Source organism: Mizuhopecten yessoensis, unplaced genomic scaffold (assembly GCF_002113885.1).
Source record: "Mizuhopecten yessoensis strain PY_sf001 unplaced genomic scaffold, ASM211388v2 scaffold5339, whole genome shotgun sequence".
NCBI classification, from domain to species: Eukaryota; Metazoa; Mollusca; class Bivalvia; order Pectinida; family Pectinidae; genus Mizuhopecten; species Mizuhopecten yessoensis.
Window position 1 is genome coordinate 98,341 of NW_018405999.1, and position 14,259 is coordinate 112,599.

The 14,259-nt window shown below is 34.6% G+C and overlaps 1 protein-coding gene across 1 annotated transcript; it reads right to left on the minus strand.

Moving 5' to 3' along the window:
• Positions 1-8,465: 8,465 nt before the first annotated feature.
• On the minus strand, positions 8,466-14,253 carry LOC110450586. Its single transcript, XM_021498186.1, has 5 exons — positions 13,992-14,253; positions 13,221-13,248; positions 11,209-11,517; positions 10,287-10,585; positions 8,466-9,476 (listed from the first exon to the last, which is right to left on the minus strand). The coding sequence occupies exons 1-4, from the start codon at positions 14,106-14,108 to the stop codon at positions 10,287-10,289; spliced, it is 753 nt and encodes a 250-aa protein (XP_021353861.1). The 5' UTR covers positions 14,109-14,253; the 3' UTR covers positions 8,466-9,476.
• Positions 14,254-14,259: the final 6 nt, after the last annotated feature.

Consider the following 14,259-nt stretch of genomic DNA (forward strand, 5'->3'; position numbering starts at 1 on the left):
TTGCTGTTTTATCTGATAACTCAGTCTGCATAAACTATCTTCTAGAACATGTATGTTTGTTTCATGTTTCAACCTGCGTTGACCTGATTTATTTGATACTATCAATTTCGTACCTGAAGGTCGTTCCAATGCATTAACAGTAAAATGTGAGCATTTCGGCATTCATTGAAAAAGATATGTCCTATATGTTATATCTATACAAATACGCAATCCCTTTTAGGATCAAAACAAAATGCACTCGAACGCTCACTTAGATTGGTACACCAACAATCATTACAGCGATTGACTGTCAAGGTAACAGTAGTAACAATGAAGACAGAAAACCTCTTGAGTCGACCATTATTTATTCATAGAAATAGTCAGATATATTACATATATCAAAAGCTATTTGTAATATTTAATAATAACGGTTGACAACGTATATTTTACCAAAGAGGGTGTATGCAGCCTCCTGTCAATTCACATGACCAAGTGATGTACAATGCAGATTGTGTGGATATGAACCTGGTGATACCACTCTTTGCTGTGACACAGTTACAAGTTAAATGACAAGTTTGGAGAGGAATTGATAAGTTTGTTTTCCAATAATATGTATTATACTAACATGTTTAAAAATTTAATAAATACTGTTAAAACTAAGTTTTAAAATATATGATGATTGACGTAAAAATAACTTTATTGTTAACATAGAACATGTTTGATATGTGCCTTCTACATTATTGTCAGGAAACAGTAAAAGTAAAAGTGATATGTCTCTACATATACATACGCGTGAAGTTATCAACGACATTCTGAAAAGGTCATCCATGTAAGACTGAACAAACCTGAAGACGACCTGAAGAACCGGATATAAATGCGCATTGCAACTTGTAGGAGCCTATAATTGTTGACACAGTATTTCAAAGCTGCTGACGTAGCAACTGCTTCCTGATCGGGTTATTTTCTGGATTTTATTTGTGACTTTACCAATTACATATGTTTAACCGGACATTGATAATATCTGGTGTTTATCGGATAACATTCTGTTGTTTTTTTTTGCTCGGCATTTCATGTGATTTTCCCAATATAGGATATCAAAAACGGTTTTGTTAAATATATATATTCACTGACATAGATGTAAGTGTTAGCAATCCATGGTAAACGATTCCAGAAAACCTCATGCATATTGTAAACAACGAATCGAATCTTGACATTTACGTTTAAGATGTTTTTTTAAGGGTTTGTCGTGAGAATAATTTTATAATCGCGAACACGTTGGTAAAATGGAGAAGCCATTACAAATTGTGATATTTAGCACATGCAAGTGATGAGAACAGTGTTCGAGAGAAAAACCTTGAACGCATTGTGCGATAATCTGTTTATCATCTATATATTACTACCCTATATATTTCTCCCTTTATTAGAAGTACACTAAACACCTTATATTTCCAAATAATTTCTTACTGTAGTCTAAATAATATATCCTTGATCTATGACAAACGTAAACAAATAGAATAGTTGCGCGGAAGAATACCATCAACCTTAAAACTAATTAGAAGAAATATATTTTAAATATGTTTATCGGCATTGGTTTCTCCTTATTGCATATTTACGCTGAACATAGTATTGCATCCTCAAAAATATAGTTTTGAACTATATATTGATTTGTTTATGACGGACTACTTTCTTACCTGTACCACTTTTGTGTGGATACTGTTTCCGGTTCAGGACCTCAACTGGCGTGAGCATACGTTCTTTTCTTTTGGGAAAAAAACCCGTTCCAAAACGGGTACAGACGTACCGCCGATAAAAATCAACTTTCCAAGCAAACAACAGCAAGGGGCTGATTTTAAAATATACAGATACTGTGAAATCAGTTATGTTCTCGGGGCTCACATTTCATTCCTCGACAAAACACCATTTCGTGGATTCATGAGTTCGTGGATTACGAGTACCCACTCGAACGGAGAACTTTGTTACATATTTGCAATTAATTCGTGGACCTATGAATTCGTCGAAGAACATTACCCTCGAAACCAACGAAACTCAAAACTCAAAGAAAATGAGTGATTTTACAGTATGTGTCACGAACGTGTCTTCAAACGTAAAATTTCCACAAAGGTCAGCTTTCTGTAAAAAAAATCTACTCGTCGTTCTTACTTGCTGTCATTATTGGCACCTGTCAATATCGACCACGTGAATATACAGTTTATTGATCATGACCACTTGTGAATAAAGACTGTTTTTCCCTGTCCTATAAGTGGTCGTAATACAGAGGTTTGTTTTACTGTGAATGTGGTTCATAGTAAAATTACACTCAGAACTTTTCCGGGAAAACGTTGTATACCGATAAAACCGAATCGATGCTTTTAGCTATAGCCCGCCATTAATACATTGTATATACAAATTTTATATTGTTTGCGTGATACTGGAGCCACGCGCCTGTACATTTAGCGAACATCTCATTTCTTAATATTTCCATTTAGTAAGTAATAATAAAATGTTATATTCTTTCTATGAGTATATCGATTTGTGAGAGTATTACGTCAGTTGATATCTACAGTTTATGAATATGAATGCATACCCTGAGCAGTATTGCTCCGATTGAGTGACTACGAGATCAAAACAATAGTTCTTTAAAAAGTACACTTTTCAAAACGTTCCCTGGCACTTAAATCAACGCTAATTCAATATGATTAATCATTTCCAAAAGTATTTCTCTTCTTAAACTTAGAAACAACTAAATAAGACAAGATCGCTTAAGTTATATTTTGATATCATGAGGAAAACAACGCATGAGTTTAGCTGTTCCTCTGTTCCTGTTGTAGTTGAAGGTCTCACTGATAACAAAAGAAAGTTCAGAATTGTAGGGGAAGAAACATATCTTAATTTTGTTTCTTATTTAAAAACGAAAAGATGAACAATAGCCTGCATAAATTGTAGATTTACTAGTTCAACTGCACCATATTTTTGTAAATGATCACCGGAGTTGTTTCCCTTGTCGCGGAATTCTCCTAATTGTGAGAAGAAATCAGACTTCGGACGTATACGAGATAGCACGACTGTTAAGACAGCGCTCCAGTATTTGCTTATATAGATGTGCGTCAATCGCTGGACTGTGTGTCCGGAAGGACGGAGATGGGTGGCTGTCGTTTGTATATGTGTTCTTGTATAATGTAAATGTAATAAATTAATACAATATCAAAGATAAGAGCGTATCACCATTCAATTTGTCTGCGACACATGTTGGAGTTATACAAATAGGTATGCAACGTCATTGCAGTTTGTTACTAAAACAATCAACTGATTTTGTCATACGTCAAATAAATTAGATGTGAGCGTCTCTTAATGTTTATATTGTTACTTTGTAACATCTACATTGGAAATAATCTACCAATTGTGTGGAAGTACTTGCAAGTCTGGAGGCATAGATGGAGATTTTTCATTATATTTGGAAACATATTTTTTGTCGTTTCTTTGACTCGTTTCAGTTTACTGTTGGAAGTCAATATGGCGGCATAATATCATCCGGTTCTGACATGTGTAAATAAATACAATTGGATCAAAACATGTAAACATGTTGAGTCTTATTTATATATTGTAATATAAACGAGGTTTTGTTTAGCGTATTTACTTCGCCAAACTAACGAAGACATACCAATAATTTAGGCGATGATGGAATGCAGAAGTAATCACTTACTTATTTCTTACTCCCGCTCATTTCTTTAGCACAGATGTAAGTAAAGATAACAGGTATGTGCTATCAAATATACTATTTCTGTCGTAAGTAGGTACATTTCAATTTATAGTCAAGTGACGTTAACATGAATGTAAATCTTCTATTGACGATGTTGGTACACAAAAAAGTACATCGTAAGAGAAACAAAATGTTTTCGATTTCTCTTAATTCCTTTATATTTCTAGATGTAATCAGTCAACATGTTCAAAGGGCAAATGAGCTTATGCCATGGCGCAGCATCCGTCGTGCCTCCGTCGTCTGTCGTCCGTCCGTCAACTATTCCTTTAAAACGTCACTAGTCCTGAACGGCTTAGTGAATTTGCTCTTGAGCATCCTTGGGCCAAGGGCTCTAAATTTTGTATAAACGGTGTGTGTGGCCCCCTAGGGACAAAGAAGCGGGGCCATACAGTGGAAATAGAGGTACACATCTCAAAATCCTTCTTCTACTGTAAGGATTAAAGGATTTCATACTGATTGAGTCTGTAGCATCCTTTTGCCAAGGGGACTCTATTTTGTTAAAACTGTGGGTGTGGCCCCCTGGGGGCAGAGAAACGGGGCCAAATAGGGAAAATAGAGGTAAACATTCAAAACCCTTCTTCTACCGTAGGGATTTAGGGATTTTATCCTAAAATAGCCAGGAACATCCTTTGGCCAAGTGGACTCAATTTGTATAAACTGTGGGTGTGCCAACCTTCCCTGGGGGTAGGAGAGCGAGGCCCTATTGGGAATTTTGAGGTAAAACTTTAACAATCCTACTTCTATGTTAGGGATAAAGTGATTTTATAGTTATTTAGTCTGGATCATCCTGAAGCCAAAGGGACTCAATATTGTATAAAAGGTGGGTGTGCCCCTGGGGAGAAGGGGCAGGGCCTTATAGGGGAATATAGTTAGTTAAGCCTGTGACATCCACGGGCGAAGGAGATTCAATTTTTTAAAAAACGGGTGAGTGGCCCCCTGGGGCAGAGGAGCGAGGCCCAATATTCTTCATAATCCTTCTTCTTCTGTAGAAATGATATGATTTTGTCCAAACTTGGTATGAAGCATCCTTTGGTGAAGTGGAAACAGCCTGAATAAATGGTGGGTCTGATCCCCCCGGGGACTGAGGGGTTGGCCAAATAGAGGTAATTTAGCAAATTCTTTAAAAAAAAATATCATCTGTAAGAATGGCAGGATTTTCTCCATACTTGGTCTAAAGTATCCTTGGGTGAAAGGGACCTTATTTTGTATAAACGGTTGTTCTGTTAGATTACAAATTGTTTGACTAAATTTGAACATTAGCATCCCATTGGGAAGAGAAATTAATTTTGTACAAATGGTGGGTCTGATCTCATTGGGTGCAGAGGAGCGGGGCCTAATAGGGGAAACATAGCAAATTCTTTAAAAAAAAATATCATCTGTAAGAATGGCAGGATTTTCTCCATACTTGGTCTAAAGTATCCTTGGGTGAAAGGGACCTTATTTTGTATAAACGGTTGTTCTGTTAGATTACAAATTGTTTGACTAAATTTGAACAGTAGCATCCCATTGGGAAGATAAATTAATTTTGTACAAATGGTGGGTCTGATCTCATTGGGTGCAGAGGAGCGGGGCCTAATAGGGGAAACATAGCAAATTCTTAAAACTCCTTCTTCTTATATAGGATTGACAGGATTTTGCCCAATTGCATATTAGTATAACCTCTGAATAACCATGTGATACACTACCAGCAACATAAGTCACATCAAGTACTGTTTCTGTATTACAATTAAGCAATCTATAATTTATTATAACATTCATTTCCATAAAAAAATACATCAAGAAATATTGATACTGGATATGATGTCGCAGACATCATAAAGGTTATGTTTAAAAAAATGTACATTCAAAGATAATCTCACAATACACCATGATTTCCAAATCGTGATCATGACAGAATTGACAAATAAACATAACGCGGATGTCATTAATCACATATGATACAAGCATCCATTTATATCAAATTAAGATATGATATTAACAAACACACATTACACCAATAACAATGTTAGATTATCCACAGTATAACAACAGGAGAAAAATACAAAAAAACTTCTTCTTTTGTATTATCAAATGTTTTAGTTCCATCCTATACAATCCTCGATATTCAGGTGCTACGCTCACGTTCGCTCTCTGCACCCCTGAAATATGTCATAGAAAAATTAAAAGCAGTCTGCTGGATATTTGATTGGTGTCGGGTAAAAACCCTGACTAATAACTAGGCTGATGCATGTCTCTGAAGATTACAGTGGAGCGACACCCGACTTTAAAGCCATTAAGTTTTAACGTTGCGCGACCGACAAATTCTTTTGATGTACATCAAAGGATCAAACTCATCTTCTCGTCTCATACACAAGGTGTTGAACATCGAGCGTTCGATTTTGATATGACATATTCCAATGGTGTAAAAATAATAAAAGAGCGAAATGAGTGTAGCCACTGGATATTGAGGATGATTCTACACAAAAACCAGTTGTAAAAGATACAGGGATTTCGCTTATTGAGACTGCTACAACGGATGAAAAATAATCTCAATGGTCATGACTGTTTCAGTTAATAAATACTCGCTAATATGCAACATTTGAACTAATCCAGTAGAAAAAGTATCAACCAAATTACATTTACTATTGAATACAAAATCCATTAATATGATCTATAACAATATATACAGAATCATATTATTAATCAGAATTATTGAAACGTATACAACACAAATGTGTTAATCTGAACTGTTACAACTATTTTAATCAGAAAACTTAAAACCTGCCAGGTGTTTTTTAACCGATTCTTCCATAATTATACAAAGTAATATTTTGAATCGATAGAGTAATACTATAATCAATACTGTTGATATTTACAAAGTACTGTTTTGATCTGAACTGCTTATTTGTTTACAGAATAATGTTTTAATCAGTACTGCTACATGTAAAACTTCCACTGTGATATTTTTTTTCATCTGAAGTGTTGAAACTTTTTATTCTGAACTGTTACAACTTGTAAATAATAATATATAAATCCGAACGGTTACAACGTATTCATATTATTTTATCAATCTGAAAGTTTACAGCTGATACAGTAGAAAAAAGTTGTGTTTATACTCTTCAATATAACGTTGGTATACGGTGAACGATATATAATCCATTACCCTTGGTTTGAGATAAAACATGATTAATCAAAGATAGCATTGGGTTATTGCATAGACATGAATGTAAGACAATACGACAATGTATCAGAATGAACAGTGGTCGCATTGGACAAGTATGTTGCTGTACATGATCTTTGGATATGCACAAAATAAACCTGCGATCGCTATGGTTATCACTCAGTGCAGAATATAAACCAGTAATTTGTTGAAGAGAGCAGTTCTCTTTGGGCTCGATGAATAATTGATGAAAATATCAAATTGTAAGTAACATACGTACTGTATTTGGCTATCTGCATCGCCATACTAACTATCCAGTAAATCTATATATATTTGTCATAACTATTATCCACCGAAAATAAAGTTCTTTGGATAAATAGAGTTAATGACATGAATGTCTTTGTCACATTAAATTTATATGAGACAAACCTCTAGGCGAGTGCTTTATCAAATAATTTAATAATGAACAATGTCAGTGCAAACAAAATAATAATAACGACAAAATAAAAATAAAAATATTAAAAAATAATAGCAAGAACACTAAAATGTATCAGAGACAAATGCTGTTAATGAAGTTAAATAAACTGTTGGTAGTAGCGTAGAAATATGATCCCACAGACTTGACCAATCGCAGCATCTTAATGTTTTATTACACATGTGAATTGCCATATTTATGATATAAATAACGACAAACGTCCCTGTAGTAACACAATACACATCCTAGTTATGTAGTCTGTATATACGTCCCTGTAATAACACAATACATGTCCTAGTTATGTAGTCTGCATCTACGTCCCTGTAATAACACAGTAAACATCCTAGTTATGTAGTATGTATCTATGTCCCTGTAATAACACAGTGAACACCCTAGATAGGTAGTCTGTATCTACGTCCCTGTAATAACACAGTAAAATTCTAGGTATGTGGTATGTATCTACGTCCCTGTAATAACACAATAAACATCCTAGATATGTAGTCTGTATATCGTCCCTGTAATAACACACAGTAAACGTCCTAGTTATGTAGTCTGTATAAGTCCCTGTAATAACACACAATAAACTGCATAGGTATGTAGTCTGTATATCCGTCCCTTAAATAACACAGTAAACATCATAGTTATGTAGCCTGTATTTATATTGATTATAATATAGTGAACACCCTTGTTATGAAATCAGCAAATATGCTAGTTATGTATAAACATTCCCCGTTATAACATTTTAAATAAGCCGATATCCATATCCCTCGAATAGCTACGTAAACATTCTAGTTATATATAAACATAAAAAAAACATATTAAACATCCTAGTTATTTAGTCTCTATTTGCATTACTTTTATGATACAGTTAACATTCCTGTTATTAAGTTTATATTTACTTCTTGGTTAAAACACAGTAAACATCCAACATTTATTTGCATCTCTATCATATCAAAGTAAATATCCCACTTATGTATTAACATCCCCGCTATAACAAAGTAAACATCCTAGCTATGTAAAAAATCTCTGTTATAACACAGTAAACATCATTCATATGAAGCCTATGTTTACACCTTGGTTATAACACAGTAAAGATCCTATATTTTATTTGCAAATCTATCATATCAACTTAAATATCCTAGTTATGTATTAGCATCCCCGTCACTGAAGCTTACTTATCTAGGACTACAATGCATTGCTGGGAAATTCTATCCAACCCACGAGTCTGGATCGTTTTTACGCTCAGACTTGCGGGTAGGATTAAAGTGACCTTTCGGGGTCAAGATCTTGTTCGTGACGTCATTCCATGACGTTTTGGGGTCAGTCAGGGTCATTGACTCCATTAGCAATCACCATCCGGGCTCCATTTGCAAATTACAAAAGTACAGACAGTTTACAACTGTACTAGAAAAGCAGCTGTTTTACGGGTTTAAGGTTATAAGCAAGAACTGGAATCCGTCTCTTATGTGTGGTATGTATATGGTTATTCAAAGCTTCGGGTCTTCTACCCAAAAATGTGTCCCTTTGGTTATATTTACCTTATCCTTACATCACATCAGTGATATATTTTATTTATCTGTTATAACACCACGGTTAACAAGTGTGTTAGGTTATAGCATGCGTTTCCCTGTTATAATATAACGAGCACCTTATTAACATATCATGCATATTTGGTTATTCATCATTGCTACGCAGCACACATTTACATCATCTTTTCAGCAAATACAGAAACTATTTCTTTTCTTAACTCATAATGTTTCATTAATTACATACCACAATCCTAATCAGTCTCTAAAAAAATCAATGTTTTTTGCTGACTTTATGGTGACATTTGAAATCAATAATACTGCATTGGAATCTGGATATCATATCGTTTCTGTACAACACTTCATTAATCACCAATTGTCATATAATAAACATAATATACTCACTTTGGTGAAATAATAATGTTATTGGAAATTGTACAAGTAGTAGTCCTTTGGTAACTGTCTTTGGTCAATGAGCTTCTAGAACCGTGTAGAGAAAAAATCCATATAACACTAGTCCTCGACAATCAGAGCAGAACAACGTCTCTATGGTAACATACACCAGTTATTGGGTATTAGAACCATGTTGTAGTACTTAACCTGCAATGGAAATATAATAGAAAGTTATGAAAGGTATTTTACAACAATAAGTGGGAAACACTACAACGTTTTGAGATTTGCAGTGATGTTTTGTGATTATACGGTCGAACATTCGGTTGTATATACGACGCAGAGCTCTAGTATAGTCATGATATACCGATACGCAATTCAAAATACAATATTTTTATTCCAATTCTTATCAATTTCAACTAAAATTGAGTTTTCATTAACAGAAAATTGGTCACTCTGCCACGTTTTGGTAATGACAGTAACATTCATAGTGAGTAGCACGTATCATGTCCTTTCGCACTCACTTCATTGAGCATTATGTCATAAGTAATCAATTTCCTAACGTGTAAGGGTCATCGCGTTTGGCTTCGTATGCTGATCAGAACTTTACTGACGGTATATCGTGGTTATACCATCGCAGGTTATATCGATTTACCACGCAAATGCCGTGTTACATCTCACATAAATTACGGTACCAAGAACTTAAAACTAAAGTGTCGTGTAATCACATGTTAACAAATTGAATTTATTATTTCTATAATGCATCTTAGAAGTTTGACAATGAGCATAATATAACTACAATTTTCTTGTTGATATTTTAAAGAATTCTTTATTATTTGAATACTTACTAATAAAAGCAATGAAGCAATCATGTTTCATTGCCCAGAGAGAATTGTTGATTTGATAAGGCACACTTTCCTCTATAGTAAAATAGTGGGAACTCCGAGCTCCAAGAAAACGTAGAAGTAATTACCATAGTTTGAACATACAGTTTCATTTCGAAAAAAACAAAACCAGTACCTATGCGGATTTTAGTGCTCTAATGAGGGATTCGGTGTCCATGTCGCATTCCTGCATCGCCAGGAGAATTGAGTTCACAGTTGGGCGTGGCTTGGTCTCTTTAATGAAAGCTTCCAGTAAAGCGGTGATTTTCTTTGAAATATCCTTGTAGTCGTAGTCAAACTTATCCACTATTTTGGGTGTGAATCCAAGTTCCAGGAACAGGTTGAAATATGATTTAATGTCTACGTGATCAGCGATGATCGGAACATCATTGTCAGACACATACCTCTTTAACCATGTATCCGTCAATGTCTCGTCTGAAACGTACAGACACAAAATGACTGACAATCGTCTATCGAGAGATCAAGAAAAGTTAAAGACAACAACAGAGAAAGAAAAAAAAAGAAAATTCAAAACAAACACATAAAAAAAAATTGTAAACGTAAACAAAAGACACAACATACGACACAAAAAGCTAAATTCCATTATATAAACGAAACACAAAGTCTTAAGTATCTCGTACATTTTTGTGGCTATACTCTCCCACGTCTCTTCGCCCGTGTAACATATCATGACAAAATCGAAGCCATCTTGTGTATTCTACAAGTCGACCATAAAGAGAACATCAAACATCCGGCAATATATCAGGAAGACGTTCCTTTTTAAGTTTCCAAGTGTCAACCAAGCGACTTGTCAGTTTTGTTTACCTTTAACCTGACACCAAGCAAATAGCTAAAGGTGTAGAGAACTCAAGTGAGCAAAAACCCATGGAACAATGAGGATATGTCTAAGGAAGTGTTATGTTATAAACAGATGGATATATAATCAAAACTTATCTAGACGAATAATTAATGACGAAGAGTAGACAAAACAGAAATTAATGTGAAAGGGGAGAGAGAAAGGTTCGAGGCACAGACAGAGAGACTGCAGCCTTACGTACCTATAAACATCACATTTCTGTTGGAGTCCAGAATGTTTACGAGCTTGGAGGGGTCCATTCCATGTCGTGACATTGCATCTGCTATAGCCAGGAATCCAGTATCAGCTTTCGTTTTGAGGAGGTGAATGAAAATCTTTGCGATGCGAGATCTAAAGTCGAGGTGACGGTGCTCTTCCATCTCCTGCTCAAGTATTGCAACCTCACAGTCCAGTTCGGCAAAGAACATCTGGTATGTACCACCGATATACCGCGAGACTCTACCAATCTCTTTGAACGATAGGTTTCTATCTGGTAAAGCCTTTGACAAGTCTGTAATGTATATAACACCATCAACAAAGCGTAGTTTAAACATAAACAAATAAACTGATATCGTATATATTTATTGTAAGTATGTTGACTGCATAAGACCAGTCGTTCAGTATTCATGGAAGAACAAGCAAACTTACTTCTAATAGACGATACTGAAAATGTATTATTCTGATAAATACAAAGTAAAAAAATGAATTGTAATTTTAGTTGTACCGGACGTTATATTAGTTTAACTTGTCAGGATCTGTTAGGCAAAACAGCTCATCATGGTACTGTATGACTGTATAAATGTTCATCAATTGCATAGCCAGTTTGAACAGACGGTCTTAACTTATCAAAGAAACATTTTATAAATTTCATATTGTATAGATTAACAACAAAACCAATGAATATAACGTAGGTTTAGTTTGAATTTCATATTATAATAAGTGGAGCGATTTTGACATACATTATTTTTTTTCCCCGTAGCAGTCCTTGTAAATGTCATAAAATGAGTGTGTTTGATATTGAAGAATATCGACTTACCAACATGACGCAAACGGGTCCGTTTTGTCTGTAAAAAAGCGAACAAAACATTCATTCTGATGCGCAATAATTTGAGAATAAAAAACATAACTGCAATACTTCCAAAGGTAATAACACATATTAACAATGTTTATAGTAAGACACAGAAGTGTTTGTCGTGGATTCGAAACCAACGCATGAGAGTCAATGTTGTGCCCCTGATATTTGCTTATTAATGTATTCTTAGAAAATATCATTTGTTGCAATAGATACACTCAAATGACGTCACGATTGAGACGGTACATTTCTAGAGTAAAACTCTAACAACTTACAAGACACGTATACTATGATACACTATATCTCTGGTATAACTACATGTACCTAAAAGGAAACACGGCAAGAAAAGCTGTAAAACAGAACAGTTTTTTCAAAGGTCGCAAAATGTCATATAACTCCCGGCGACGTAAAACCACTTACAAGTTGCAGCATTGACATATGAACATTAACATCTGCCCCAGTGACATCAGTTATCCAAAACCAACACGTATGAATCACACAAGAATGTTACCTTATGAAAACAACTAATACATATATATGATCTTTCTTTAGGAGTAAAGAAATCCAAATGACATATTTAATCTAAAAAAAGCATTTAATTGGGTATTGGTGCATTCAGTTTTCACAGAGAAGAAGTTTTCAAAAAGCTTTTTAATATTTAGTGATATTTTTGCCAGTTATGAAAGATTTCAAATNACATGTTGACTGCACAAGACCAGTCGTTCAGTATTTATGGAAGAACAAGCAAACTTACTTCTAATAGACGATACTGAAAATGCATTATTCTGATCAATACAAAGTAAAAAAATGAAGTGTAATATTGGCTGTACCGGGCGTTATATTAGTTTAACTTGTCAGGAACTGTTAGGCAAAACAGCTCATCATGGTACTGTATGACTGTATACATGTTTATCAACTGCATAGCTACATGTAGTTTGACGGTCTTTACAGTTCAAGAAACATTTTATCAATTTTATATTGTATAGATTAACAACAAAACCCATCAACAGGATGTATGTTTAAGTTGAATTTAATATTATATTAAGTGGAACGATTTTGACATACAACAATTTTTGTTCCAGTAGGAGTCCTTGTAAATGTCATGAAATGAAGTGTGTTTGATATTGAAGAAATCGACTTACCAACATGACGCAAACGGGTCCGTTTTGTCTGTAAAAAAGCGAACAAAACATTCATTCTGATGCGCAATAATTTGAGAATAAAAAACATAACTGCAATACTTCCAAAGGTAATAACACATATGAACAATGTTTATAGTAAGATATAGAAGTGTTTGTCGTGGATTCGAAACCAACGCATGAGAGTCAATATTGTGCCCCTGATATTTGCTTATTAATGTATTCTTAGAAAATATCATTTGTTGCAATAGATACACTCAAATGACGTCACGATTGAGAAAGTACATTTCTAGAGTACAAATCTAACAACTTACAAGACACGTATACTATGATACACTATATTTCTGGTTTAGTTACCTATAAGGAAACACGGCAAGAAAAGCTGTAAAACAGATTAGTTTTTTCAAAGGTCGCAATATTTCGTATAACTTCCGGCGACGTAAAACCACTTACAAGTTGCAGCATTGACATATGAGCATTAACATCTGGCCCAGTGACATCAGTTATCCAAAACCAACACGTATGAATCACACAAGAATGTTACCTTATGAAAACAACTAATACATATATATGATCTTTCTTTAGGAGTAAAGAGATCCAAATGAAATATTTTATCTAAAAAAAGCATTGAATTGGGTATAAGTGCATTAAGTTTTCAAAGAGAAGAAGTTTTCAAAAAGCTTTTTAATACTTAGTGATATTTTTGCCAGTTTTGAAAGATTTCAAATGTGTGTTTAAAAATCTGAATTAAAAAAAAATGCGTAGTCTGCATACCTTCTGATTTGGGTTTCCGAACCAGATGGAGAGGTCGTCTCTGTCTATCCATCTCGTCCCATTTGAACCGTAACATTGTAGACGTGGTGCCTGTTGAAGATCATCCTTCTTCACCATTTTCTCCTCTGCAGTGAACCGGAAGTCGTTGTGGAGGTAGAATTGGTATCCAAGATGACTTTGGTGGTTCAACTCAAGAATCCGCTTGAGAAGAAAATCAAGAATACTGAGCAGGTTAATTCCAGTTCCTGTTGGTACTGAATGATCTGTA

Bases quoted from the DNA above. Each gene is read 5' to 3' on its own strand.
- LOC110450586 (XM_021498186.1), bottom strand. From the start codon at position 14,108: ATGGTGAAGAAGGATGATCTTCAACAGGCACCACGTCTACAATGTTAC. The intron at 13,249-13,991 runs GTATGCAGACTA...GCTTTTTTACAG, and splicing joins TCGGAAACCCAAATCAGAAG to ACAAAACGGACCCGTTTGCG. The intron at 10,586-11,208 runs GTACGTAAGGCT...TGTACGTTTCAG, and splicing joins CAGAAATGTGATGTTTATAG to ACGAGACATTGACGGATACA.